The sequence below is a fragment of the Salminus brasiliensis genome, chromosome 1 (assembly GCF_030463535.1).
Source record: "Salminus brasiliensis chromosome 1, fSalBra1.hap2, whole genome shotgun sequence".
NCBI lineage: Eukaryota > Metazoa > Chordata > Actinopteri > Characiformes > Bryconidae > Salminus > Salminus brasiliensis.
This window is the reverse complement of record NC_132878.1, coordinates 86,884,852-86,910,073: the sequence shown is the minus strand read 5'-3', so window position 1 is coordinate 86,910,073 and position 25,222 is coordinate 86,884,852. Positions and strand designations below refer to the sequence as shown.

The 25,222-nt window shown below is 41.9% G+C and overlaps 1 protein-coding gene across 4 annotated transcripts in view; it reads right to left on the bottom strand.

The window, feature by feature from the left end:
- Positions 1-1,007: 1,007 nt before the first annotated feature.
- The window catches only part of galnt1 (UDP-N-acetyl-alpha-D-galactosamine:polypeptide N-acetylgalactosaminyltransferase 1), a 155,251-nt gene continuing 131,036 nt past the window's right edge, over positions 1,008-25,222 (bottom strand). For all 4 annotated transcript variants that reach the window (XM_072692097.1, XM_072692107.1, XM_072692115.1 and 1 more), the window contains 6 exons: positions 19,995-20,112; positions 14,978-15,158; positions 14,011-14,150; positions 10,276-10,374; positions 8,760-8,894; positions 1,008-5,103 (listed from right to left, as the gene is read on the bottom strand). In XM_072692097.1, the coding sequence (XP_072548198.1) occupies positions 4,957-5,103; positions 8,760-8,894; positions 10,276-10,374; positions 14,011-14,150; positions 14,978-15,158; positions 19,995-20,112 (820 nt within the window). In that variant the 3' untranslated portion in view covers positions 1,008-4,956. The remainder of the gene's footprint in view (positions 5,104-8,759; positions 8,895-10,275; positions 10,375-14,010; positions 14,151-14,977; positions 15,159-19,994; positions 20,113-25,222) is intronic.

Genomic DNA, 25,222 nt, shown 5'->3' with positions numbered 1-25,222 from the left:
AGAAGAAGATGAGAAACACCTCATGCAGCAATACAGACCAGCTGAAGGCCGCCATCAAAGCAACCTGGGCTTCAATAACAGCTCAGCAGTGCCACAAGCTGACTGCCTTCACGTCACGCCGCGCTGATGCAGTAATTTGTGGCTATTGTGTTAGAAGCTAGCCGTTTCTGTATTGTACATCCTTTTCAGTTTGATTTTATAACGAATTCCAATAATTTGAGATACTGGATTTTACCCAACTCACTCATTAGTACTCTCCCCATTTAATGCAATGCTCCCCACACTGAATACTTCGGTGCAACATCAACAGAGAAAAGGGCCGGGTACTCGGCTCTGATGCATCGGCTAGCAGACGCCCAGCATCACACTTAAATAAAGTGGGGAGAGAGAGCAAGGCCAATTGTGCTCTCACAGGCGCCGGCTGCTGATGGCAGGATTCAAACCAGCGATCTTTGGGTCATAGTGGCAGCACCTTAGTCCACAGGAGCGCTTGGAGCCAAAATATAATCCATACTGATCAAAAGAAGAATTCTTCTGTACTCAAGTACGTCACATATAAATATATAGAAATGAGACTGAGATTTTTTGATAAATTTTGAACTTTGTAAGTGTAAGTAGTTGTGGATTATTTGAATCTGGTATCTGCTCTATTTCATATTAGGATGTTATGATAAATGGACTAAGAGAAATGTTCTGAGAAGGACTTGGAATAAAATAGTTTTACACTGAAGGTTTACTGAAGGTTAAGAAAGATTTTCCATTCTCCAGGTTCCCGTCAGCATCACTGTAAAGAGATCAGGGTGATAGGTTTCTCTACTCTAAACCATTCCATACCAAACCACCTTGCTTACAGCTCAGAACCCTGAATCACACATTCAACATGAGAACTCTGAAAATGGGTGGAGCTGAAAAAGGAGCTCCCTTACTTAGTGTGCATGAAAAGTGTGTGTGTGTGTGTGTGTCAGGGGTGGCTTATGTGTATAGAAAAGAGACAGCAGAGCAGAAGCTGGACTGTAAACTTTCCATTTATTCCTCCAGCCTGTGGATCAGCTCCAAGTGTCCTGACCTGTCCATCATCAGGCCACGCCCACAGTCAAAAAAAAAAAAAAGAGAGACATCCTTTTGACAGATAGAAACACAAACACACACTTGCATGCTGCTCTCACTCACTCTCTCTCTCTCTCACACACACACACACACACGGACACGTACACATACACAGCTCTGTATAGACACCCGGTCACCAACAGACTGAGGGGAAAACTCTGTAAACTCTAGCCGTTCGTTCGGGGCTTGGATGTGCAATGACGGGCAGGTCCATCTGATGTCCCTCTCTGACTTTGAAGCATGTCCTACTTTTCACCGATAAGGGAGTTCATTCATTCACTCAAGAAAAAAAAGAAAAAAGAAAACCCAAAAACGTGAATTCCTTCGTGCCGTGTGTTCCGTATTCCCAGGGGAAACTTCCCGCTCGTCCTTTATGATGATATTCTGAGTCACAGAGGGCAAGAGAGGAGGGAGAAAGAGTGTGAAGGGGGGTGATCACTATGTCTGTCATCCCTCTAATCAGTGCTCAGCAGCATTCTGTTTATTTGCAGCCTCTGCTGAACCCGGAGCACAGAGCACAGAGAGGCTAACAGGACATTAAAGCAACATGATTTCAGAAAGCAAAAGAAAACTAAAAACATTGAGTCAGTGAAGTGCATGGACAGGAAATGTCAAAGAACACCAAGTGAAATCTCTTTCAGCCTTCACCGCAAGGTTAAAAAAAACAAAAAAGAACTAAACTGTGTGTGTTAACCAATGATTTCAAATATAGGAAACCACATGCACATGACTGTAATAGCAGTAATGATGTAGAGTATATAAAATAAACCCCCCAAAAAACACACACACACACACAACCAACCATCCACACACTTTCTCTCACGCGTACAGCAAGCCTAAGCCCTTGAATCTGTAAATGATAAGACAACACGTTACTGAATTCATCTGTCCTAACAGAATCACTCCTGTGCTCATGGATAACAGTTCATTACAAGCCAGAAGGCTTCAATTCAGAGGAAGGCAACTGGTCAGGATGAGCCCAGTGCTGGGCAAGTCTGTGTGTTAGCACTAAATGACCATCCCATTACAAACAGACAGCAAACAAATGGCAAGAACAAGAACAGAAGAAAATCTCTTCATGTAGAAATACAGCGGTGTGTAAAAGTCTGGGCGCTCCTGTGTAAAGCTCGGTTACTGCAAATAGTTCAGTCTGCAATGTAGTTAAGAAACGGCAGTTAACAGAATAGGTGAAGGTCAAGAAAACTTTCCAAGAGATTTGCTCGAAGGATTGCTAGAAAGGTAAACTGACTGTAAAAGGCATTCAGGAGATATTCTGGACTCTGGATGACCTTCATGGAAGAGTCATTTAAATAGAACCTTTCCTGCATCCTCCCCAAACATTTCAGCATCAGACGTTTTCAAAGAAACTGCACCCATTAACAGAAAATGGGTCCAGAATTCAATGAAAAGATCATCTCTCCAACTGTTAAGCATGTGGGTGGATCGGTCTTGCATGTGTTGCAGCCATTGGCACAGTGGGACATGTGGTATGGAGAAGAATGGATTCAAAAAAAGCAGAAAAACTTGGAAACATCATACTGTTTGTAATAAAGTTGAATATGAAATCAGGAAAACAATCCTAAACATACCTCAAATTCATAATGGACTACTTTGGAGTTTTGCCATGGCCCTCACAGTTCCAAGACCTAATCATCTGTGGATACAAATGTGAGATTTGCAAGGAAGAATAGGTCCAAATACCCCAGACAGGAATAGAAAGACTGTTAGCTGCTAGAAAAAGCACTTACAAGCTGTGATACTTGCCAAACAGTGTGCTGTTTATGCTGCATTCACATGCTTTTGGTATTACAGTAAATACAAGCTCCTGACTTGGAAGTTGCACATCAAGTTGCCCCCCCCAAGTTCTAATTTCTAGTGGGAAATTCAAAGCTAACTCAGCTGAGTTGAGGTGACCTTCAGGCTTTTAACATGGCAGAGAATCAGTGTTAGATGGTACATAGTTCTTATTTTTTTAAAAGTGCAGCTGCTGGTAATGGTTGGTTGTGCACATTATTGTAATCTGTAATGTGTGTGCAAGTTATTAATGTACCAACTAGGCCTGTCACGATGAGTATGTACAATATATGGCCCTGAACTTCCATAGAGAATGCAATGTGTGCAATGACCAATTTATCAATGCGACGGGTATGGATCATGTGGATTGCGGATTAACTGCCAAAGCTTTACTGCTGCCATAGTCTTTCACACAGTTTATTCACGCCACACATCAGCATTTGTAGCTTGCATTTCAACACAAGACAAACAGAAATGCTTGTAAAACAAGCGTCACGGAAAGGTTCTAGGCCACCATGCACTCCAGGCGTGATCTTCCGAATGGTTGTGGAAGCACTGCGTTGGATTTTCCAAAGGTGTAAAACTAACGTGATTTTTAATACCACTAACTGCCAGATACACACTGAGAGTATAGTGAGTTAAAAACACAGCCACTAACAGCACAAAAGGTGATTGGTCTGTCTTAATATGAGAATGGTAATATACTGGTAACGGACACACATCGTAAGTTACGTCACTCTGGACAAACAGCAACGTTTGTCCTCCTATTTTGCTGATCTGAAAAATGAGATCCACTGCAATCTGTTCTGAACAGAGTTTTGTGTTCAGAGGAGAACCTGTTAATGTAATCAAACCACTATATTGACGATTTTTATTTTATTCTTATATTAGATATTTACAAAATTAAATTGAATTTAAAATGTATTTATTAAATTCAATTTTAATGATCCAATCTCAGCGTCTGAATATTTAAATATTAGCATAATAATCGAATTGCATTATTATGCTATTTTATTATTATTATTATTATATCAGTGGAATAAAAAGGTCTTAAAATACTTACTTTGAAACTGGAAATATGGACCAAAAACAACTATGCATGAAGAAAGCAGAAAGCATCATAAAAGCATAACTTTTCACAATAGCAGATATTTTGACCAGGGTTGCCCAAACTTTTGCATGCCACTGTATGAAGGTACTTGCTTGTGGCACTCATAAAAATATGTATTTAAAAAAAAAAAAAAAAAAAAAAAAAAAGCTACGTCTAACTTTAAGATATGAATGATTTTCTGAGTTCACTGATATTCACTGATCTTTCTCTTTGGGCAGGCTGTCCTTTCTGAGCTGGGTGAGCTGATGATGAAGCTGACCAGTGGCCAGCAGGGGGGGCTCACGCTTCAAAGCTGGGCCAATCAGAAGAGCACATCACTTAAGCATCCACAGATGCATGGAGATCCATCCTGATATGCATCGCTCACGCTCACACACACAAACACACACAAAATCGTGAGTTTCAGCTGGATGTGGTCACTACTTATACCCACAGTCTAATTTTATCCAGAAAGATTTAAATAAAAAAAAAGAGATGAAACTCTTCTGTGTAACCACAGACAGACACACATACACACCAACACACACACACACACACACACACACATATATGCACATGCACACAATCTGATATTCTAAAAGGGAGGCAACCTTGTAAACATCACCGAAACCCCTCTGCTCCTCAAAGGAAGACAAAGGTACCAAGCTTTCTGCACAGAAGACAGAATCATGTTCTCTCTCTCTCACGCTTTCCTTCTATGTCTCTCTCTCTCTCCATCGCGTTCCTCGTCTCGGTAAAGTGGAGTGATGGGGAGATTCATTTACATATGTACGTGTGTTATTTTGGCTCCGCCTCCAAAGTGCACCTCCAGGAAATGAAAGAGGAGTACAGAGGTGACCTGCAGGCTCGCTCCCTCTCACGCTCTTTCTCCATCTCTCCACCATCAGCGGTGTCGAGAGCCTGTCCGTCTGCCTCTCCGTGGGTCATCGTGTGCGAGTGTGTGCTCAGAAGATTTCGGGCAGTGTGACGTTGCGGAGCAGCCACTGCTGAGAGCGGCTGCCCGTGCAGTCTCTGACACTGGGCACCTGACTGTCGTCCTCTGACGCTTTATCCAAACACTGATTACTGTTCACATGCAGCAGACTCAGCTTCTGCAGAGAGAGAGAACGAGAGATGCAATGATTACACACACACACACACACACACACACACACACACACCATATACTAAATCTCCATGAGAAAGAAGTTTGATGGGGCTGACGTTAGGGCTCTGTTCTCTGTGGCACAGTCATGCTGGAAGCGTACAACAGTCCAAAATGTCTTGGTTTGCTGAAGCATTGCGATTCCCTCCACTGGAACTAAGAGGCCTACTGGCCAACCTCTGAAAACAACCCTTGAACACAACTTGGCTGTGTTCAAGTACTGTCAGTAAACTCTGCACTTATGTCTGATAATCACTCTGTCTCAATCCTTATGGCAAACAGTACAAAAAGTGGTAGCAGTTATACACAATCACTGAACACTGCACCAATACTCAAACAGGCTGTGGCATTCACATGATGATTGGTGTGCCATAAAAACCTCCCCACACCATTACACCACCTCCATCAGCCTGGACTATTTACACAAGGCAGGTTGGGTTCATGGATTCATGATGTCGACACCAAATTCTGACCCTACCACCTCTGTGACTCCAGATTCATCAGACCAGACTATGTCTCTCCAGTCCTCAGCTGTACAGTTGTGGTGAGCCTATGTCTACTGCAGCCTCAGTTTTCTGTTCTTGGCTGAAGGAGCTGGAACCTGACCTGGCCTTAAGCTCATCCACCTCAAGCTTCAACATGCTCTACATTCCAAGATGCTTTTCTGCACACTGAGGTACTGTGGTCTTTCTGTCAGCTCCAACCAAGTAAGGGGTTTTCGTCTGAAGAGCCGCCGCTCAACATTTGTGTTTTCTATTACACCAACCTGAGGAAATTCTACAGACTGTTGACTGTTGACTGAAACATTACCTGAAGCTGCTGGCCCATATCTGCACGATTTGATGCACTGCTGTGCGTACTGGTGTTCATAATAAAGTGCTTGGTGAGTATAGGTGGCTATCTGAATGCCATTTTCGTAGTTTTTTTTGTTTTTGTAGCTTATTTATCGAATTACGGTGTATTTTACATCCATATTTTGCATTTGGATGGGATGATGTCATTCTTCTTAACTCCTGAGACACATGTATGCACACCAACATGAAGGCTACATTAAGTCACAGCGAACGTCATACGGAAGTCTTCACGCTGGCATGTTTGTGAGGCTTTAGGTAAGATGTGGGTTCTAAAGTTTCAATTATCCAGGACGTAAAACACACTAATACAACTGTGCTAACAAAACCCACACACCTCAGTGTGTGAGTGATGGTAATGTATGGTAATAAATGCAGGAGAGGTGCTTCTTTGGCAAGAGATTCACTCATCTATCTGCACTCCTTTTCTCCCTGGCTCTCTCTTCGTCCGTCTGTCTGTCGGTCTGTCTGTATGTCTGAGTGTCCCTCACCATGGCTGTCTCTTTCTGGGCAAGAAAAACAGAGCATCTTATCTGACAGTGGAGAGGCTGTTGCAGTCCTCCATTTCACCTGTCTCTCTCTATCGCTCTCTCTCTCCCACCCATTCTTCCTGTCTGTCCTTTTTTCCCTCTCTGTCTCTTTGCTTCCCCCCTCCTATTTCTCTCTAGGCACGGGGCCAGAATGATGTGGAGTGCTGGAGGGAAGAGCGAGAGAGCGGGAGAGAGAGAGAGCTTGGAGTGACAGTTGTTTCCTTCAGCCAACAGAAGCTTCAGTGCCACGCAGAGAGCACTTTTCAGACTGACCCTCCACATCACTCTCCCCCTCTTACTCTCCCGTCTCTTCCCTTCTACCCTTCTCTTTCTCTCACCCTGCACACCCCCTCTCCCTGCTTTATTCTCTCATCTACGAATTCAAAGCCACCTTAAGAATAAGAATTCAACCCCATCTTTCAGCTGTTTGCAGTAAACCAATCAAACAATACTAATTTAAATATCTCACACACACAACTAATAGAACGAATGGTTTCACCGAATTCAACACAGAATGCCACTTTTAATGATGACTGCAGTTTCAGAATTACTCAACCCCTTCTTGACACTTAGTAGAGCATCTTCTGCTGTTATGATCTGCTGCACACAAGATGCATAGCCAGACAACCAACGCCTTCAAATCCCACCAAATATTTTCTAGGGAGTTCAAGTTAGGTGACTGTGACGACCACTACAGGACCTTCCAGGACTTCTGAAACCAAGCTTTGGTGGACTTTGAGGTATGCTTGGGATAATTGTCCTGTTGGAAGGCCCAATGATGCCCAAGCTTCAGCTTCCTCACAGAAGGCCTAAGGTACTCTCCTCATAATTGCCCTGCATACGCTGCAGGTTTCCTGTTCCAGGGAAAGCAAAGCAGCCCCAAAAGCATCACAAGCCACCGCCAAGCTTCAGTGTAGCCAGGGTGCTTTCCCAGCATGTGCTTGTGATTATTTAAACAGCTTTGAGCAGATTGGAGTCGACTGTTCTTGTGCTTATGTGTCAGTAGACAAGCGTGGGCATGGAGACCTTATGAGATCGTATGAGACCTACTGCGTAAACTGAAACCTCAGTGTCTGCTAACACCAATTTGTGCTGCAGCTCTTCTGCAGTCACACCTGCCTCCTCAGGAATCTGATGGCAGCCGATGATAGCTTCCTCCTCCTGCCACGTCCAGGTAGTGTAGCCAATGCTCCTTTAAATACAGCTTCCAGCTGCATCTCTAGGAAGATTCAGTGCCTTTGATCTCATTTAGCATCCTTTTCCATGTTTATGAAAGCAGTGATCCCTTCTCTGAACTTTTCTGGACAACTCTTTTGACTTTTTTTGTCGTATTTCTAACATGCAATCAAACATCGCAGTCAACAAACCCCTAGCCAGTGCAGGCGTAGACTTTGATGTGGTTTTATCTCAAGCAGACCTGATGCAACCAATGAAGCTCTTGATTTACCACCTGATTTGCAAATGTGTGCTCTTATGAGGGACCCTATTCAGGGGGTTGAATAATGCTGAGACTGCAGTTGTCATTAAAAGAGACATTTAATGTTGAATTTGGAGAAAGCATTTGTAATATTATTTATTAGATATCTATTATATTGACTTATATTTTAGCTTTTTAAACTGGTAACTGTAAACAGCCAAAAGTCTGACTCCAAACGTTTGCCTTTAACTGTCTTATCCTTATTTCTACTTTTCTCTCTCCCCTGCTTTTCTTCTCTTTACATAACCCCTCTCCCTTTTTCCGCTCATTTACTGCCCCCTCTCACCCCTCCTCTCTCTCAGAGCTCTTTAACATACTGAGGCATTAGTGTGATATTTAGACACAGTGACAGCTGTCTGAACCTAACTATACAATCAGCCCTCAAACTGCATATATAAGGCACACTATAGGGAGAGAGGGTGTGTATGCACATGTACAGTCAACATTTACTCATACATACACACCCTCTTTCCCACACACACATACTGCGGATAGCCTGGAATGGGAATAAGCCTGATTTAGATGCTATATGACAAGGAAGGTATATAAGTGCCCTTGAGGTGAAGGATCTGAGTCAAATGCACATAGCTGCGCACACACAAATGGACAGTCTTTCTCTCTCTCACCACCCAACACACACACACACACACACACACACACACACACACACAACAAGTATTCAATTCAACAATGCTACATTTATGCTCATAAACAAAAGCACCACAGCTGTCCTACACACACTTACCAGTGGGTCGTAGTCCCAGAGCTGGTTGCCTTTTAGATGATGGCACTTGAGCATCATGACCGGACCATTGAGTTTGGACACGTCCAGACACAGGTCATCCGTCCTGATCTCCTTATTTGCTGTGTAGGAGAAGACCTGAAGAGAGAGGGGCCAGCATTAGAGACGGACCTTTTACCCATCACTGCTGTTCAAATTTCTGCTCTATTACACAAACAGTGTTTAAACATCTCAGGTAAATAACAAAGGTTCATCAGGGAGCTGCACTTTATCGACATTAAGAACAGTGTTTGGTTAAGTTTTCAAATATTCTGTTGGTAGAATTCTGATTTAACATGGTCCCTGCCTAAAAAAAAGTTTTAATTAAATATAATCAATTCAAAAAAGAAATAATGGGTTATTTCTTTTGCACAGGGTACATTTGCTTTTTTTTTGCAATCTGTTGAGCACATAAACAGTAATTATGCTATAGAATGTGCAGAAGTGTGCCTTATGTGACTGTGGTGCCCAAACTGCACCACATACAAATACATGATTAAAATACACAATATGTCCAAATGTTTCTGGACACCACTAATCCCTGTAGAGACGTACTGTCAATAGTATAGGACTTAGGGATAAACATGAACCTATTGGCACCATGCCTAATGCCAGGCATGGGCTAGAGGAATACATATAACCCCCCCCACCCCCACCCCCCCGAATTGAGTTGTGGAGCAGTGAACCTGTTTTCTCTGGAATGATGGAGCTCCATCCAATACTTTTGGAATGAGTGGAGGAGTGATCATCCAACATCCTGACCTCACTAATGCTTGTCGCAGTCAAATCCTCACAGAAATGCTCCAAAATCTAGTAGAAAGCCTTCCTCCTTGGACAGTTACATCAACAAAAGCAGAATAACATAACAATATATACTAAAATACCCTTGATTTTAGAAAAGCACTTCTCCTTGCTCTTCACCTGGTAGACCGAGGTTCAAATCTAATCTAATTACTCTGCCTCAGTGTGGCTGTAATGTAATTCGATCCATCAAAGCCTTAATGTTGTGTTTGCAGAAACTCTTATTATGAAGCAATAAATATGAGACTCATCCTGCAGCTTAAGTGTAACATTATTTAGAGTGTGCGGCATAACATGTGTGAGATTCAGCAGTGTCAGTTCACTGCTAATAAAAAAGTAGATTAATAAAGAAATCACCACCAGACTCTGCTATATATAGGAAAATATGCAACCTCAGGTTGCTATGCAAATTAGGACCTGTAATGGCAGAGGGGGAACTCAAGCTGGAGAAGCAAGCAAGCATCCATTCTATGCTAAAAGCCAACACTAGCCAACTGGCTTTCCCATTTCTTCAGCTAGCTAACCTCACGCCAAAGAACAGGATATCAGCACTGTACAGTTAAAAAATAATGACAATGTTCTTGTTATGATGCTGAAAACAATTATATCCTATGCAGTTCCTGTGAGAGAGTGGAAGAGTGAGAGAGTGAGAAGGTGAACACGAGAGTGTGAGACTCACCTGGTTGCCCCCCATGCCGTGACAGTTAAAGATTCCCACTTTCTCATTTTCTTTCCTAGCCATGTTGTCCAGACACTGATTAGTCTCCACATTACGAATCTGCAGCACACACACACACACACACACACACACACACACACACACACACAGAGAGAGAGAGAGAGAGAGATATGACACACACTAAAAATCAGATTCCATAAAGATCTGATTTCACACAATGACATACAGACAATAAGAACAATATACCTTATAAAATACAATACATTTATACATTATTAGAGGAATTCATGCATTTTGCTCAACTTTTACAACTGAAAAGAGCTCAAAGCCATTACGGACTGCTTGTGGAATATCTGTTATATCTGAGCAAACACTTTATTTAACAGCCCCAAACCAGGGCTTAATTAAAGCCTTTATCTTTAGTCATTAAAGCCTTCTACCTTCCTAAAGACTTGATTATGCATTATGATCTTTATTAGTACATTATCTGAGCACTATGTGAAACTCACAAATAATTTAAATGTTAGTTGTAATAATGCATAATTAACACATCACCGCCACTTAAAGATTAATAACATGCACATTTAGATCAATTCTGCTCCGTAATTAGCATAACAGGGTGGTAGTGTGTTTGTTGGGCATTATACATTTAAAAAATTTTGATTATTATTATCATTCACATAACAGACCCCCATTTATGTACTAATAAAGGTCATCATAAATAGTAAATACATCATTTAGAAATGTCTGATTATGGCATTAATAAACAAAGCATGAGATCTTAATAAACCCTTAACACAGGTTCCTTAACAGATCCTAAACAATTCCAATATCTATATAGTTAAATTGCCACCTTCTGAATAAGGCATCGTGACACAGACACACACAGACACACACATAGACAGACACACAAAATGAGGCAGGCTACATTCTGCTGAGTTGACATGAGGTGGCAGTTCTGCTATTACTTCTATTATCAGCATCATTATGCTGCTAAGCCTCAGCTCAGAGAAAGCGTGCGAGTCTTAAACCCTCCACTTAGGTGGATAAACCCTGCGAGCACAGCAGTTAGCTAGCTGCTGTCATCCCCGTTACAGTCCCATGTTATTCGGTAATTAGTGAAACAGCTTCAAAGTGGTTAGCTGCGTTTTAAAAAAAGATTTAGTGTAATGAGGCGCTTTTCTTCATCATAACTGTGCTTCAGCTTACACACTTTTACTGGGGTGTAGCTGGCAGTTCAGCTAATTATGTTTTCAGAGCTGCATGCACACACACATACACACACTCGCATACATATTCACATACAGACTCGTGTATAAATAAACTCGCTCACAACTGTGGCTCTGTGTCAAACATGCGAACACGGGTAATTACCCAGAGCTTATCACATGCCAGGGGGTTGTATTGACTAGCTAAGACATAACTGTGCCAATCGAAAACACACACACACACACACACACACACACACACACACACACACACACACACAGCTTTAGCATGAGTAAGTAAGTAGCATCACTGGAGGCTAAATCTTGACAAATGCATTCACGTAAAATGTCGAAGGCATATCAAATATGTGAACCCTGACAAGTGAAGTGTTGTTACTGCTATTTGTCTAAGAAAAAAAAATCAATTTCCTGTGTCAGGATTCAGGAAACAGGACAACCACATTTATTACTACTTCAAAAGCCTAACATCAGCTGCAAATGATTAGAACATGGTAAAGCGAGTGGTATTACCATGACCAGATCCAGAGCTCTCTAAGGAGTTCAGAAAGAAAGTTGTAGATGTAGATGAGCCTAGGAAGGGATTTTAAAAAATCTCAATGTACAATAGAACCGTTCCACTGTCCACTACAGTTATCTGTGGCAGGCAGCTCTTGCCATAGTTAATGCCAAAGTACATTCATCCACTATCATAAATAGACCAAATAAGTTTAATTTAATGGAAGGTGTGCAGGAAGGAAACCCTTGCTGTCAGAAAAAAAACAAAGCATCAGGGCAAGACTAAAGTTTACAAGAGGACACTCAGACAAGATCATGATCAGAAGACCAGGACTTCTGGAGCAATGTGCTTTGAACAGATGAATCTGAAGCTGTAATATTTGTATCAGAAGACATGTCTGGCACAAGCCAAACACATTTCAGCACAGGGGCTGCTTTGCTGCAAGCATGGCCTGCCAAGCACTCAGTCAAAGAATCCACTATGAAATCTTCATTGGATAAGAAGAGGGCTTGAGGAAAATGTGAGCCTATCTGTCCAAAAACTAAAGTGGGAGCGGACCAGGTAACATGACAGTGAGCCAAAACATTGCAACAAATCTACCAAGGAATGGCCCAAAAGAAAGAGACAATGAGCTCATGTTTATCTGCTCCAGAGAGTCCCTATTCTATTGGCAATACTTCTCTATGGGGACTAGACAAGCTGTGTCAGTAATGGATGGAACAGCTGAAACGTAGCTGAATGCTTTCATTAGAAAAAAAATCACCACAGAGCTTATTGCTTTAATATAAAACTACACCATGGTTTTGTCATCCCTGCTGATTACTACAACTCCTAAAGGTCAAGTTCATCACTGGACAACATGCAATCAATGACCTTTAGGCCCAGGTACATCTATGGTGACCTCACTTCCTCTGAATGTGGTTCCATTTCTACGAGTGTCCTCGCATGTGAACATGGTGGTCACTGGGCGGACAGAGAGCTCAAAGAGTGTCTTTGACATCACAGACCAACAGCAAACATCAGAGAGACGGACAGACGGGACGAACGAGTGTCAGCTGTCAGAGAAACGGACACACTCACGGGGAACGGCGTGTCAGACATCAGAGACAACACGCATGGTTTATTCATGAGAGAGAGAGAGAGTGAGAGAGAGTGAGAGAGAAAGAGTGGGAGAGAGAGTGAGAGAGAGTGAGAGAGAGAGAGAAAGAGTGAGAGAGAGAGTGAGAGTGAGAGAGAGTGTGAGGAAATCGTGTGGATATAAATATCTAATTTTCCGACTAAAACAAAAAGATAAGAGACCAAATCAATCCATATGATGCCCAGAACCCTACACAACAGTGTCTCTCTCTCTTTCAAAGCATACACACACACACACACACACACACATACGTCATTTAATTAAATACGTAGAACCCTGTGTTTATTATTCATTTTTTAATCCTAAAGCATAAACTATTATAAATTCTTTGGCAACTGTTTGATTTAGCATATCTTGTGGGGTCCCTCAGGGTTCTATTTTAGGACCTATAAAACTGATGTCAATTATGATAGCAGTTTGTTTATAAGAGTGAAGAATTGCATGCTTACATACAGGGTCTAAGGGGTCTAAATGATGCACTTTAATCTACATAACAAATTACACTGAACAAAAGTGTCAAATTCATTCACAATGTTACCATATACAGCTCTGTATACTAAATGTGAATCATTTTCTTTGCTGTTTTGCTTAATGTGGGACACTATAAACATAACTTGGGTCCTCACATTCCATTTCAAGATAAAGCACATTTATTTAATTATTATTCCATTTTAAATCAAACTAGGAGTAAATTATGGACTGTGATTTCAGATGTTTATGTGGATAACCAAGCCTGTCCTTAGTGGAGGTGCTCAAGTGCAACAGCTTTTATTTTCAGTCAAACACCAATAAATGAGACTTTAGCTGATTTAGAGAAACTCAAAATGTGTGTGTGTGTGTGTGTGTGGGGGGGGGGGGGGGGGGGGTGTTACCTCTCCTAGGGAATAGTAGTGACGTGGGATCTGAGAGTCAGGATAGACGTTTTCAAGGTACCAGGCGAAAGGCCTACACTGCAGCTTCTGTCGCAGAGACGTCCTGGTTGAAATGTCCCCGTAGTCCACCTTCGTCACACCTTAATACACACACATGCGAAAACACACGAACGCAAGAGAAGAAACAGAAAGGGAAGTGAGCAAAGTGAGACATACGATGGAATACATTTAAAATAACTGTTTGTCAATGTATATTTTACAGCTCTCCTACAGAGCTCCTTTCCTCAAATGCAGTTGATCAGTTAAGACCAGGTGTCTGAATTTTGCGTCTTTAGCATTGACCCGAGCAACAAGGCTGATTAAGCTAATACCTAATGGAAGCTTATACCCCCTGCAGTTAGCAGTGCAAATGTCAGGCCTCAACCCTCACACATGTGCCTCACACATTAATCTCTAGCAGACTTGTTCACATTGCTTCAGACATTGTATGACAATACTGCCTATAAAAATGGACAAAAGCTAATAAACAGCTGGGCCTAATAAAGGGGACTGCTGCTACTGTTTGCAATGTGAGACACTTTTATAGATCAGTTCTTTATAGAACAGTCTGCAGTATAGCTTAGCAAAAGTTGTATTCTTTATAATGCCCCCCCCCTCCACCCCCCCCAGCAGAGTCATTCTCAATCTCTTCCAAATGTGTGTACACATACACAGGCCCCAGAGCTCTGGACCGCAATGGGAAATATTGACAGTGACATTAATATCCATTATGTTCCATCTCTGAGTCAATAATGCCCCTCCACCCAAGAGCACTGACAATACAAATACTCTAGAGAGCGAGAGAGAGAGAAAGAGGAGGGAATAGAGAGAGGGAGCGAGAGAGAGAGACACTGCGCATATATATGTGTGTGTATATGTATGTGTATGTATATGTATGTGTGAGTGTGTGTAGGTGTGTGAAACTGACCAGGTGAGATAATGTAGAAGAAGTTTTTGAACTCGTCCATCCAGACTTCAGCAAGGCGTCTGTTGTTTTTGTTGATGATCTGGCCTGTCCCGCCGGGAAACGTGTATGGAGTGGCTTTACGGAAAACGTGACCCACGTGAGAACACGTCACGATCTCTAAAGTCCCGCCACATTGCCAAATCTGAGACACACATACACAAACACATTAGACGTAGCAACACACCTTCAAAACACACTGTGTGTCCAAATGTTTGTGGACACACCTTCTAATGAATGCATTCAGCTACTTGGAAATGGACATGGAAATGCACACAAACACACTTGTCTAGTCCCTGTAGAGAAGTACTGTCAACAGAATAGGATCTTTTGTAACAGATAAACATGAATCTGGTGGCACTATGCCTAATGCCAGACGTGGGTTAGAGGGGCTTGAGCTGTGGAGCAGTGGGACGTTGTTCTCTGGAATGATGGTGTTCCATTCAGTACTTTTGAGATGAGTTGGGGATGAGGTGTGATGGTGATCATCCTACTACTAGAATCTAGTCGAAAGCCTTCACTGTCGGACAATGGTGACCGTTACTCCAACAAAAACAGGATAAACTCTAAGCACACTGGACAGCTGTGCATGTTTGAAGGAGAACATCAAGTTCTGTGATGTGGGCGGGGGTCACCCTATCCTCCCAGAGAGAAAGAAGCCAATTATGCTTTCAGGAACTCCCAGCCATGTATGACTGTGGTATCATCAGGGATTAAACCTGCAATCTCTCAATAATAAGGCAAACACTTAGATGGCTGGGCCACTCTGGAACTGGAGCTATATAAGCTAAGAAGTAATGGAAACTCATACTCTAGTGGACACCATTGATACTATGGCAAAACCTTTAAAACACTCATTATCTTTATTCACAGCTTAATTAGCCTTTTTTACATCTATATATTCCAGGACACCTGTTACTATTCAACCTGGTAGTATTGACAGTTAGAATTGACTGATATCTGTCTCTGGGTGATATCTGTATATTTGAGTACTCCAATGCCTGGAACAGTCTTTAAGAAGGCACTAATTAAAATAATAATAATAATAATAATAATAATAATAAAAAAAATATATATATATTTATATATATAAAAAATCCTTATTAAATGAACTGAAACTATAATCGCTTGCTCTCACATCTAGATTACAAAGAAAACTGTCATTATAAACCTGCCATTATAAACAGGGAAATAGTCTATTTTAAAAATAGGAAATTGCTAAACCCAGACTGGTTATCTCCCTGGTTTTAGCTACCCACTGTCCCTACTGCCTTCAAAGTGTCTAATTAGCCCTGAAGAAAGCATTCCTTAAAAGTCACTTGCTAGAATGATTATAGACCAATAGCCCTTACTTCCGCCACCATCAAAACACACCCCGTCACACTTCACACAGGCATGCAAGGCAAACGTCCACCCTCTGCACAGTTAATGTACAGAGTATTTAGACATCACCAGATCTTAAGTTCCCCAATTTGAGATGCTTTGGCAGGTCTTTACTGAGAAAGCCTTCATATGCTGCTGGTTTGTGGGTCTTTCTGACTTGTGCTGCTCAATTTGGTTGAGGTCAGGTGACTGACAGTGCCTCCACCATGTTTGTCAGAACATAAGCGTTTCTCCATTGTCTTCACTTCCCATCATTCTGTCCAAAAGAACCTTGTTCCAGATCCAGGTCAGGCCTTTTTAGATGTTTTCTAATCTGACCTTTCTGTTCTTGAGTGTTCTTTAGTGATTTGCATCTTCAGGTAAACCCTCTGCATTTACATTCATTAAGGCGTCTCTTGATTGTAGACTTTGACAATAATACGCCCACCTCCTCGAGACTGTTCTTGCCTGACTAGATGTTCTGACAAGGATTTTCTTCAGTTGACTTTTGTGCTCATCCAGGCCTTTTGGTGTGGAGGAGTTCTACAGAAAATTCCTTCCTTTTAAGAGTGGAGTAAAACTGTTGGTCTTCTTGATAGGTTTCTTTTTTTTAGTCAAATAATGGCACTGTGAAAATGGAGGGTCTGTGTAAAAAAGGCTGTAATTCCCAAACAGCTAATGCCATATTTTCACTAAAAACAAAAACAAAAGAATTACACTTTATTACACCCTGATTGCTTCATTTTAAATCCATTGTGGTAAAATACAGAGGCAAAATTACAAGGAGTCAACATGTCCAAAGATCTGACTGCAGTTTTAATGGGATATTACATTAAAGAAGTTCTCAGTGCTTTCACATGCCTGGGCAGCCACTGAAATTTAGAGTTTAAGCACCTTTTTAGCACTACATTATTGGTGCAAAATGACACAAAAACTAACTGTTAACTATTAAATACACTACATGGACAAAAGTATTGGGATACTTGCTTGTTCATAGTTTCTTCTGAAATCAATGGTGTTGATTGCATTTAGTGGAAAGAACTTGGGGAACTAGTGAGGTCAGGATGCTGGATGATCAACACATTTCAACTCATTTCAAATTGGTGTTATACCTGTCTAACCCACGCGTGGCATTAGGCATGGTGCAAATAGGTTCATGTTTATCTGCTCCGGAGAGTCCTATTCTACTGGCAGTACTTCTCTACAGGGGCCATACAGGCTGTGTGTGTGTGTGCATTTGTACATCTGTGTCAGCAACTGATGCAACTTAAAGTAGATGAAAATGTTCAATAGAATAGTCTACAAACATTTGGACTATATACACAGAGAATATACTATCCAAAACTTACCATTGTTAACCTCAGATACAACCGCAATATGATATTTGTCACGTCATTCAGCCCTACTGAACCAACACAGAATCTGAAAGACTCTCAGCTTCCTCACAGCCAGGGTCTGAAGACTGAAGGCTTTTAAAACAAGAACCATCTGAAGTTGTTTTTTCACCCCCCGCAGGTCCTGGTTATTATGAACAACCCATTCTTTTCTTCTCCCTTCCGTGAGTAAAGCAATGCGGAAGTGTAATATTAAAAATTGCAATGTTTTAAAAATGGTATATTTGCATAAATTTATTGCGCTGAATATTTTTAATGGTCTTTTAGCTCATGGGGATTCTGGAGGACAGAGAACTTCTGATGTTGTATATTTTAATCTTTTATGCATTTACTGTATTAGTATGTTGTGTTATAATGCATATCAATGCAGTCATGAGCATTTACAGACAATGGCAACTGATTATTGACAATAATCTTTACAATAAATCATTAATTTTATTCTCATTTTCTCTTATTGTGCCGTGTTTTATTACTCTGAGATTGCACAAACGGTGTACAATAAAATCCCCTAAAATCCCATTATAGGAACCTGTGCTTTACTAGCCTTCTCTTTTGTATCTGCTCTGTATTGTCAGTGATCTATTCAGGAGTATCACACACATTCATTATACTGTATCTAATAACAGTTTGAGTTTTACGTTACTAAAGACAAATCATGTTTTTCTTTCAGGCAGGCGATCACATAATTCAGCTAAGCACAGGAATGAAATTAGCAGTGGCTATGTGGCCAAGGAAGTAATATATTAATATGCTAGCTTTAGCAAATTACACAAGACACGTCCAGTGAAAACGAAGTATTACCTGAAGACAGATTCACTGGGAAGAAATACAGTTTTGGTCCTCAGTCAGAATCATGTTATAGTCATGGGGAAAAATAGGGGAGTATATTTTCTCATTTCCTCTTTTTCATGAAAAATTACGGCTGCAGCACTGGCAGCGTGCCCATGTCTCAAGATAACTCAGGAAAAGCCAGAAAAAGACCATTCGACAGGGGTGTAATTCTACTTTGATAGACTTTGTAGGGGGAAAAAAATCCCACATTTTGACTGTCCCTCTCTCAAATACATGCACTTTGTGTTTAGGCTTCATATTGTGTTTAATACAAAATATGGAATAGGGACAACACACCTGCTGTACACTATATGCTCAAAAGTATTGGGACACCTGCTCATTAATTGTGTCTACTGAAATCAAGGGTATTACAAAAAAAAAAAAAAAAAACAGGGAACAGGGAAGGCTTACCACTAGATTTTGGAGTACAGCTCTTTGATTTGATTGCATTCAGCAACAAGTTTGTGAGCAAGGTCAGTATTCAAGGTCATGGCACTTGGCACGGTGCCAAAACGTTCATGCTTATCCACTCCAGAGATATCTGTTTAATTGGCAATACTGCTTTACAGGGACCAGACAAGCTGTGTGTGTGCATGCATTTGCACATCTGTGTCATTATTGCGTGGGGTTAAATGCATTTATTTGAAAGGGTTTCCACAACCCTTTGGACATATGGTGTACATCCATTGGGCCTATAGGTCCTACGATGATCTATAGTTTCTACAAACAACCCATCCACGCACTTACCTCAAAGTAAAAACCTCCGGATAAGTCCAAGGACCAATTAGAGGAACAACCTATGAGTCTAACCCTGCCTCACACTCACTGTGCATGCAACATAGATTTAGGGGTTGGTCAGAGGTTAGAGTTTGGGTGGCAATTGGAAAGGCAAAGCTTATTTCAAGGGTGGCAGGTGTGCCAACCATGTAGCCCCATCCCTAGTCATATGTATTATACATAATCTCCAGTTTTACTGCATGATGATTGGACCAATAGAAATGCTCTAAAATGGCTTGGAATAACATATTTGTACAATGACTTCTATTGAGTGTTATAAAGGTTTTTTCCTCCTTTTCTAAAGCTGAAATTTATGAGATACAAGGTTGTGTTCTGACAGTGGAGATATGTAAAAAGTGTTTGTACAGCCAAAACCGAAACCTAATCTTTCAGTAACAGAAAGGAAATGTTAACCAATGAAATATTTAGGACTTTCCAGAGTCTGGGACATTCGTCCTATCCCATTATCGTTTGCTTACCCCTTTTTTTCTCAGGTTTTCACACACGGCCAGGACATATCCTAAGAATGTACAAAATAAACAACACACCCACAGACCCACACAGACTGATGAGCTGTGAAGTGAATGGGTAGTGTAAGCCAGTAGTGAAACACTAACCCTAAAGGAAATCTCCAGGTTCTCTCCTCCCCAGATGTCCATTCCTGCATCATATGTGCCAATCTCCTGGAAGTAATCTCTGTCTATGGAGAACAGTCCACCTGCCATTGTAGGAGTCCTGCAGAGAGAAGGGAGAGAAATGAGAGACTGCACAGACATGCAGAGACACATCAATAAAACCCACTCACACTGGAGCCTTAATTAGGCGTGAGATTTTTGGTTCGAACCCCAATACAGCCCGAGGACATTCTTCCCAAAGCTAATCCACTAGCTGATCCACTCTGCCAGATTTCAAACCTGAACCCGACTGCAGCCAAAACAAATCCTGAAGTCCGACCAAACCACAGATACATTCATTACAGACATAGTGGGGTTTTATATATACGCTTTGGCTTCAAACATATATTGCTGCCGTCAAGCAAAACTCTTGCATCTCTAAAATAGCAACTTCACAGAAGAAGGAAAAAATGGAGGTCAGTGTAAAAGGCTTGTATTTTAGGTCATTGTGGAGCATTTCAATTAGTCCATTCATCATGAAATTTTCATGAACAACTGGCAGAATCACTTTGAGGTTTAATTCCTGGTCTGGGTGGCTATGCTGCGCTACACCAATAAGAGTCCTTAGGCAAGACTTAAGGCATCAGCTAAATACCATAATGTAAATGCAATGTAAGTCAAGAGAGTTGTCCAATAACTTCAGAGAAGAGATCACTACCTTCACAAATAAGAAAAGAATGAATTTCCCCACAGTGGGACTAAAAAAATGATTATTTCATCTTATCTTACCTTAAAAAGGAAGCAAAAAGAGCAAAGCACTGAATGTTCCTAGAGGTGCAGCTGGAAGCAGAATTCACAAGTACAGAGTAAAAGGAACACTGGCTACACCACCTGGACGTGGCAGGAGGAAGAAGCTATCACCGGCTACCACCAGATTCCTGAGGTGGCCAAAAAAATAACAAGTGACTGCAAAAGAGCTGCAGCAAGATCGGTGGCAGCAGGTACTGAGGTTAAAGTCTGCACAGTAAGGCCCACATGCTGGAAAGGACACCCTGTCTACAGTGAAGCTTGGTGGTGGCTCGGTGGTGGCTCGGTGGTGGCTCGGTGGTGCTCTGCAGCATGTGAAGGGCAAGAGGGATTTAATCGGGTCTCTGGAAATCCTAGGTGAAAACCTCAACCCTTCTGTGAGGAAGCTGAAGATTGGGCATCGTTGGATCCCAGGCATACCTCAAAGTCCACCAAAGCTTGGTTTTAGAAGATGTCCTGGAAGACTCTGGAGTGGTCGTCACGTTTTCCTGACTTGAACCGCATCTATGATGGAATCTAATGGCGTTGGATGCAGCAAAAGCAAAGCCGAGGATATTAGTGAACTGTAGGCCACTGCCCATGAGGGATGGGCTTAGATTCCTCAGGAACGCTGCCAGAAGCTGGAAGCTATGCATCACGTTTGCAGCAGGTCATAACAGCAGAATGATGCTCTACTAAGTACTAAAGATGCTGGTCATAAAGGGGCTGAATAATTCTCAGACTGCAGTCGTCATTAAAAGGGTCATTTAGTGAAAGCGCTTGTTCTTTTAGTTGTGTTTAGATATTTGAATGGGTCTGGTTTGATTGGTTTACTGCAAATAGGTTTGATTGTGTTTTCATTTGATTGTTTATTGTAAGAAGAGACAGAGGGCATGTGTTAAGCTCACTGCATTTGGACATTTGGTTCTAGTCCCCATCACCACCACTGTAGAGAAATAAAACCACCCTGAATAAAACGGCTCACACCTTACCAATCGAACTGTGCAGGAAAAAAGTGGAATTTCCTTTTAGGCTTGAAATATTTATCCAAACCCAATGAGACCCGACTCTCGTCTATCTCTCTCTCTCTCACACACACACACACACACACACACACACACACACACACACACACACACACACAGGCAGACTTAGCATGCAAAGAAGGCGCTTAAGGGTCTAGACCCTCTCTTACACAAGCAAGTAGCTCTCTCCTCTTTAATCTTTCTCCAGGTCTCTCGCTCTCTCTCTCGCGCTCTCTCTCCTTTCTTTCTATCTCAGGAACAAACATCTCTGTTTGTCACTCGGGGGAAAGAGCTCTTCAGTGGAAATGGCACTTTTACTCTCATCTACTTCAGAACAACATCCTTCTCTCTCACTCTCCCTCTCTCTCGCTCTCCCGCTCTCTCTCTTTCTTTGGCCACTCCGCTCTTTCCTGTTTGCCCTCCGTCCATCCTTCTCTCCTGTTTTCCACAAGTGAGGACCTGTTGTTGTTATCGGCACGGCGAGCTTGTTTTTACATGGCGGATTTGTTGTTGTTGAAGTTAAGCTGCTTTGTTGTCAGAAAAACACGCTGCAACAGTGAGAGCAAAGGCCTTCCATCAAAAACAGCAGCGTCTGTGTGGCTGCAGGGTGTGTGTGTGTGTGTGTGTGTGTCAGAGAGGAACACAAAAAACACTGTGATCTGGAGCAGCGTCACACAGAAGGACTTCAGACTTCATCCTTAAACACAACCAGAATCTCTCGCAAGCACAAAACACAATCCTGTCAAAAGCATAAACCTCTCTAGCTTGCAACGCTGTTTCTATGAGGCTAACGCTAGCAGCTACATAACTATTCAACTCTAATCACCGTCACGTCCCTTTATCTGCTGCCCTGTGTGCGTTACATATCAATATTTTCTTCACTGATCTACTAAATTAAATGAATATTGTTCATATGTGTGATGATTATGACATTATGCTGAGTGTACAAGCCTGCATTTGTTCCCCCAGTAATTATTACTCAGTAGAAATAATATACAGCCATCAACCATAACCTTAACACCACCTCCTTTTTTCTACACTCATGGTCCATTAGATCAGCTCCACTTTGTAGTTCTATAGTCCTGACTATAGTCCATCTGTTTCTCTGTATACTTTCTCTTAGCATCCTTTCACCCTGTTTTTTTTTTTTTTTAATTTTTTAATGGTCAGGATCTCAGAGGACCACCACAGGGCAGGTCGTATTTGGGTGGTGGTGGCGTGTTGGTGTGTGCTGCACTGATATGAATGGATCAGACACAGCAGTGCTGCTGGAGTGTTTAAACACTGCCCACTCACTGTCCACTCTATTAGACCCTTCTACCTAGTTGGTCCACCTTGTAGATGTAAAGTCAGTAAGAGAGCCCTTCTGTTGCTGCACAGTTGGTGTTGGTCATCCTCTAGTCCTTCATCAGTGGTCACAGGATGCTTCCCACAGGATGCTGCCCACAGGACGCTGCTGGCTGGATATTTCTGGTTGGTGGACTGTTCACACAGGTGTTTAAACACTCCAGCAGCACTGCTGTGTCTAATCCACTCGTACCAGCGCAACACACACCAGGTCCTGTGGGGTCCTGACCATTAAAGAACAGGGTGAAAGGGGGCTAACACAGTAGGCAGAGAAACCGATGGACTGCAGTCTGTAATTCTAGAACTACAAAGTGCTCCTGTATGGAGAGTGGAGCTGATCTAATGGACAGTGAGTGCAGAAACAAGGAGGGGTGTTAATGTTATGGCTGATCAGTGTATAACAGTATGTAATAAATCTTATAACAGTAAAGGTGTGGTAACAGCAGCTGCGCTAAGCTGTACTGTGTAATTCAGCACAGGTCCGTCAGCAGGGGGTCAGTACTGGTGTACCGCTGTACAGCTTTTCTGCAGTGGGTGAGAATGATCTCACATGGAGCTCTTTAACACAGCACAGCTGTATCAGTCTGACCCTGAATGGGGTTCTGTTTTTCCAGTGTTGAGTGCAGGGAATGAGAGGTATTGTCTAAAGTAGCCAGCAGGGTATCGAGAGTCCTCTACCACTATGGCCCAGGGGGTCGCGAGGTCGACTCCCAAGCCATGCCGTATTGCCATCAGCGGCCGGAGTCTGAGAAAGCACAACTGGCCGTGCTGTTGGCTGGTGTGCCGGAACTGAGGACCCGACGCTTCCACACTGGCGGAAAGTCAAAAAAGAGGGGGTAGATGGCTTTGCATGTATCGGAGGAGCATGTGTTAAGTCCTTACCTAAGCTGGGAGCACTGCAAGTTCTAGGGGATGGTGGGTTAATCGGCAGTACCAAATAGGGAGGAAAGGGGAAAAATTAAAAGTCTTTTAAAGTACATTAAGTTTTTTTTTTAACAGTCTGGGTTGTCCAGCAAATGACACATTTGTCACAAAACTTGCTTTTAGACACCAGTGGATGGAAGAGATTTTCGCAAACAGTATTTTACAGAATGCAGTCATTGAAATAAAGGTCACTATTTATCAGCAGTCATATCCATCAGTGTAATGGCACAGTAATGGCTATGACAGAAATGGGTCCATAATCTCTCATTAAATCTCCCTCATTACTGCACTAACCAGGGGTGAACTATTAAGCTACTAAACAGCATTAAAAAGCATGAATCAATAATTGCCACTTTTTTAAGCATCCCGTGCCTGCATCTTTTGCGGCTTACTGAGCCCCAATAACAAACCAGCATTAGCTGCTTCAGAGAAGATGATGAACTTTTTCGTGCTTCGCTAGAGATTTTAGGAGATTTAAGAGTCTGCTGTTTATTTTCAGTGGTTCAGCTGGCATTTACAATGGCCTTTGCTACTGTTTGCTGACGGATGTACATCAGCTGCTTAGTTGCAGGAGACTCACAATGCATTTCACTCCATATTCAGCTGAGGCAACATTATCTAGCTGCTTTAGTAAGAGAGTTTTAAGAGGCTCTACACTGCTCAGACATTCACTGAACACCAATGTGAACAAATCTAGACTGGAGCATTTCGCACCAAACCAGTCTGAATGACTATGTTTAGGTTTAAGTCATTTAATTAGACTGTGCAAGACCCTTGGGCCACAATCCAATCTGCTTTGTGCCTTGAAACGGTTTAGATTTTTTTTATTAATATTAATCCACTGCACTACAATCCCCAGGATGCATTGCAACCAAAGAGAAAAAAGAGGGTCTATTGTAGTGCAACTCCAAAAGATATTCCCATTTAAATCTTATCTAAGTAAACTGGCCTCTGTAATTTAATTGTGATCTGCTGTAATTATGGCATTCCCTGAACAAAGCATGTGCTTAATATAATGGCAGAAACAAAACAACTAGATAAGGTACACACTCCATCAAGCCCAATGCACATGAACACCCAGATTCTAGCTTTTCCAAAGTGTAATCCAGTGTTGGAAGTCCATTGCTCAGAATTGTTCAGTGTTTTCTC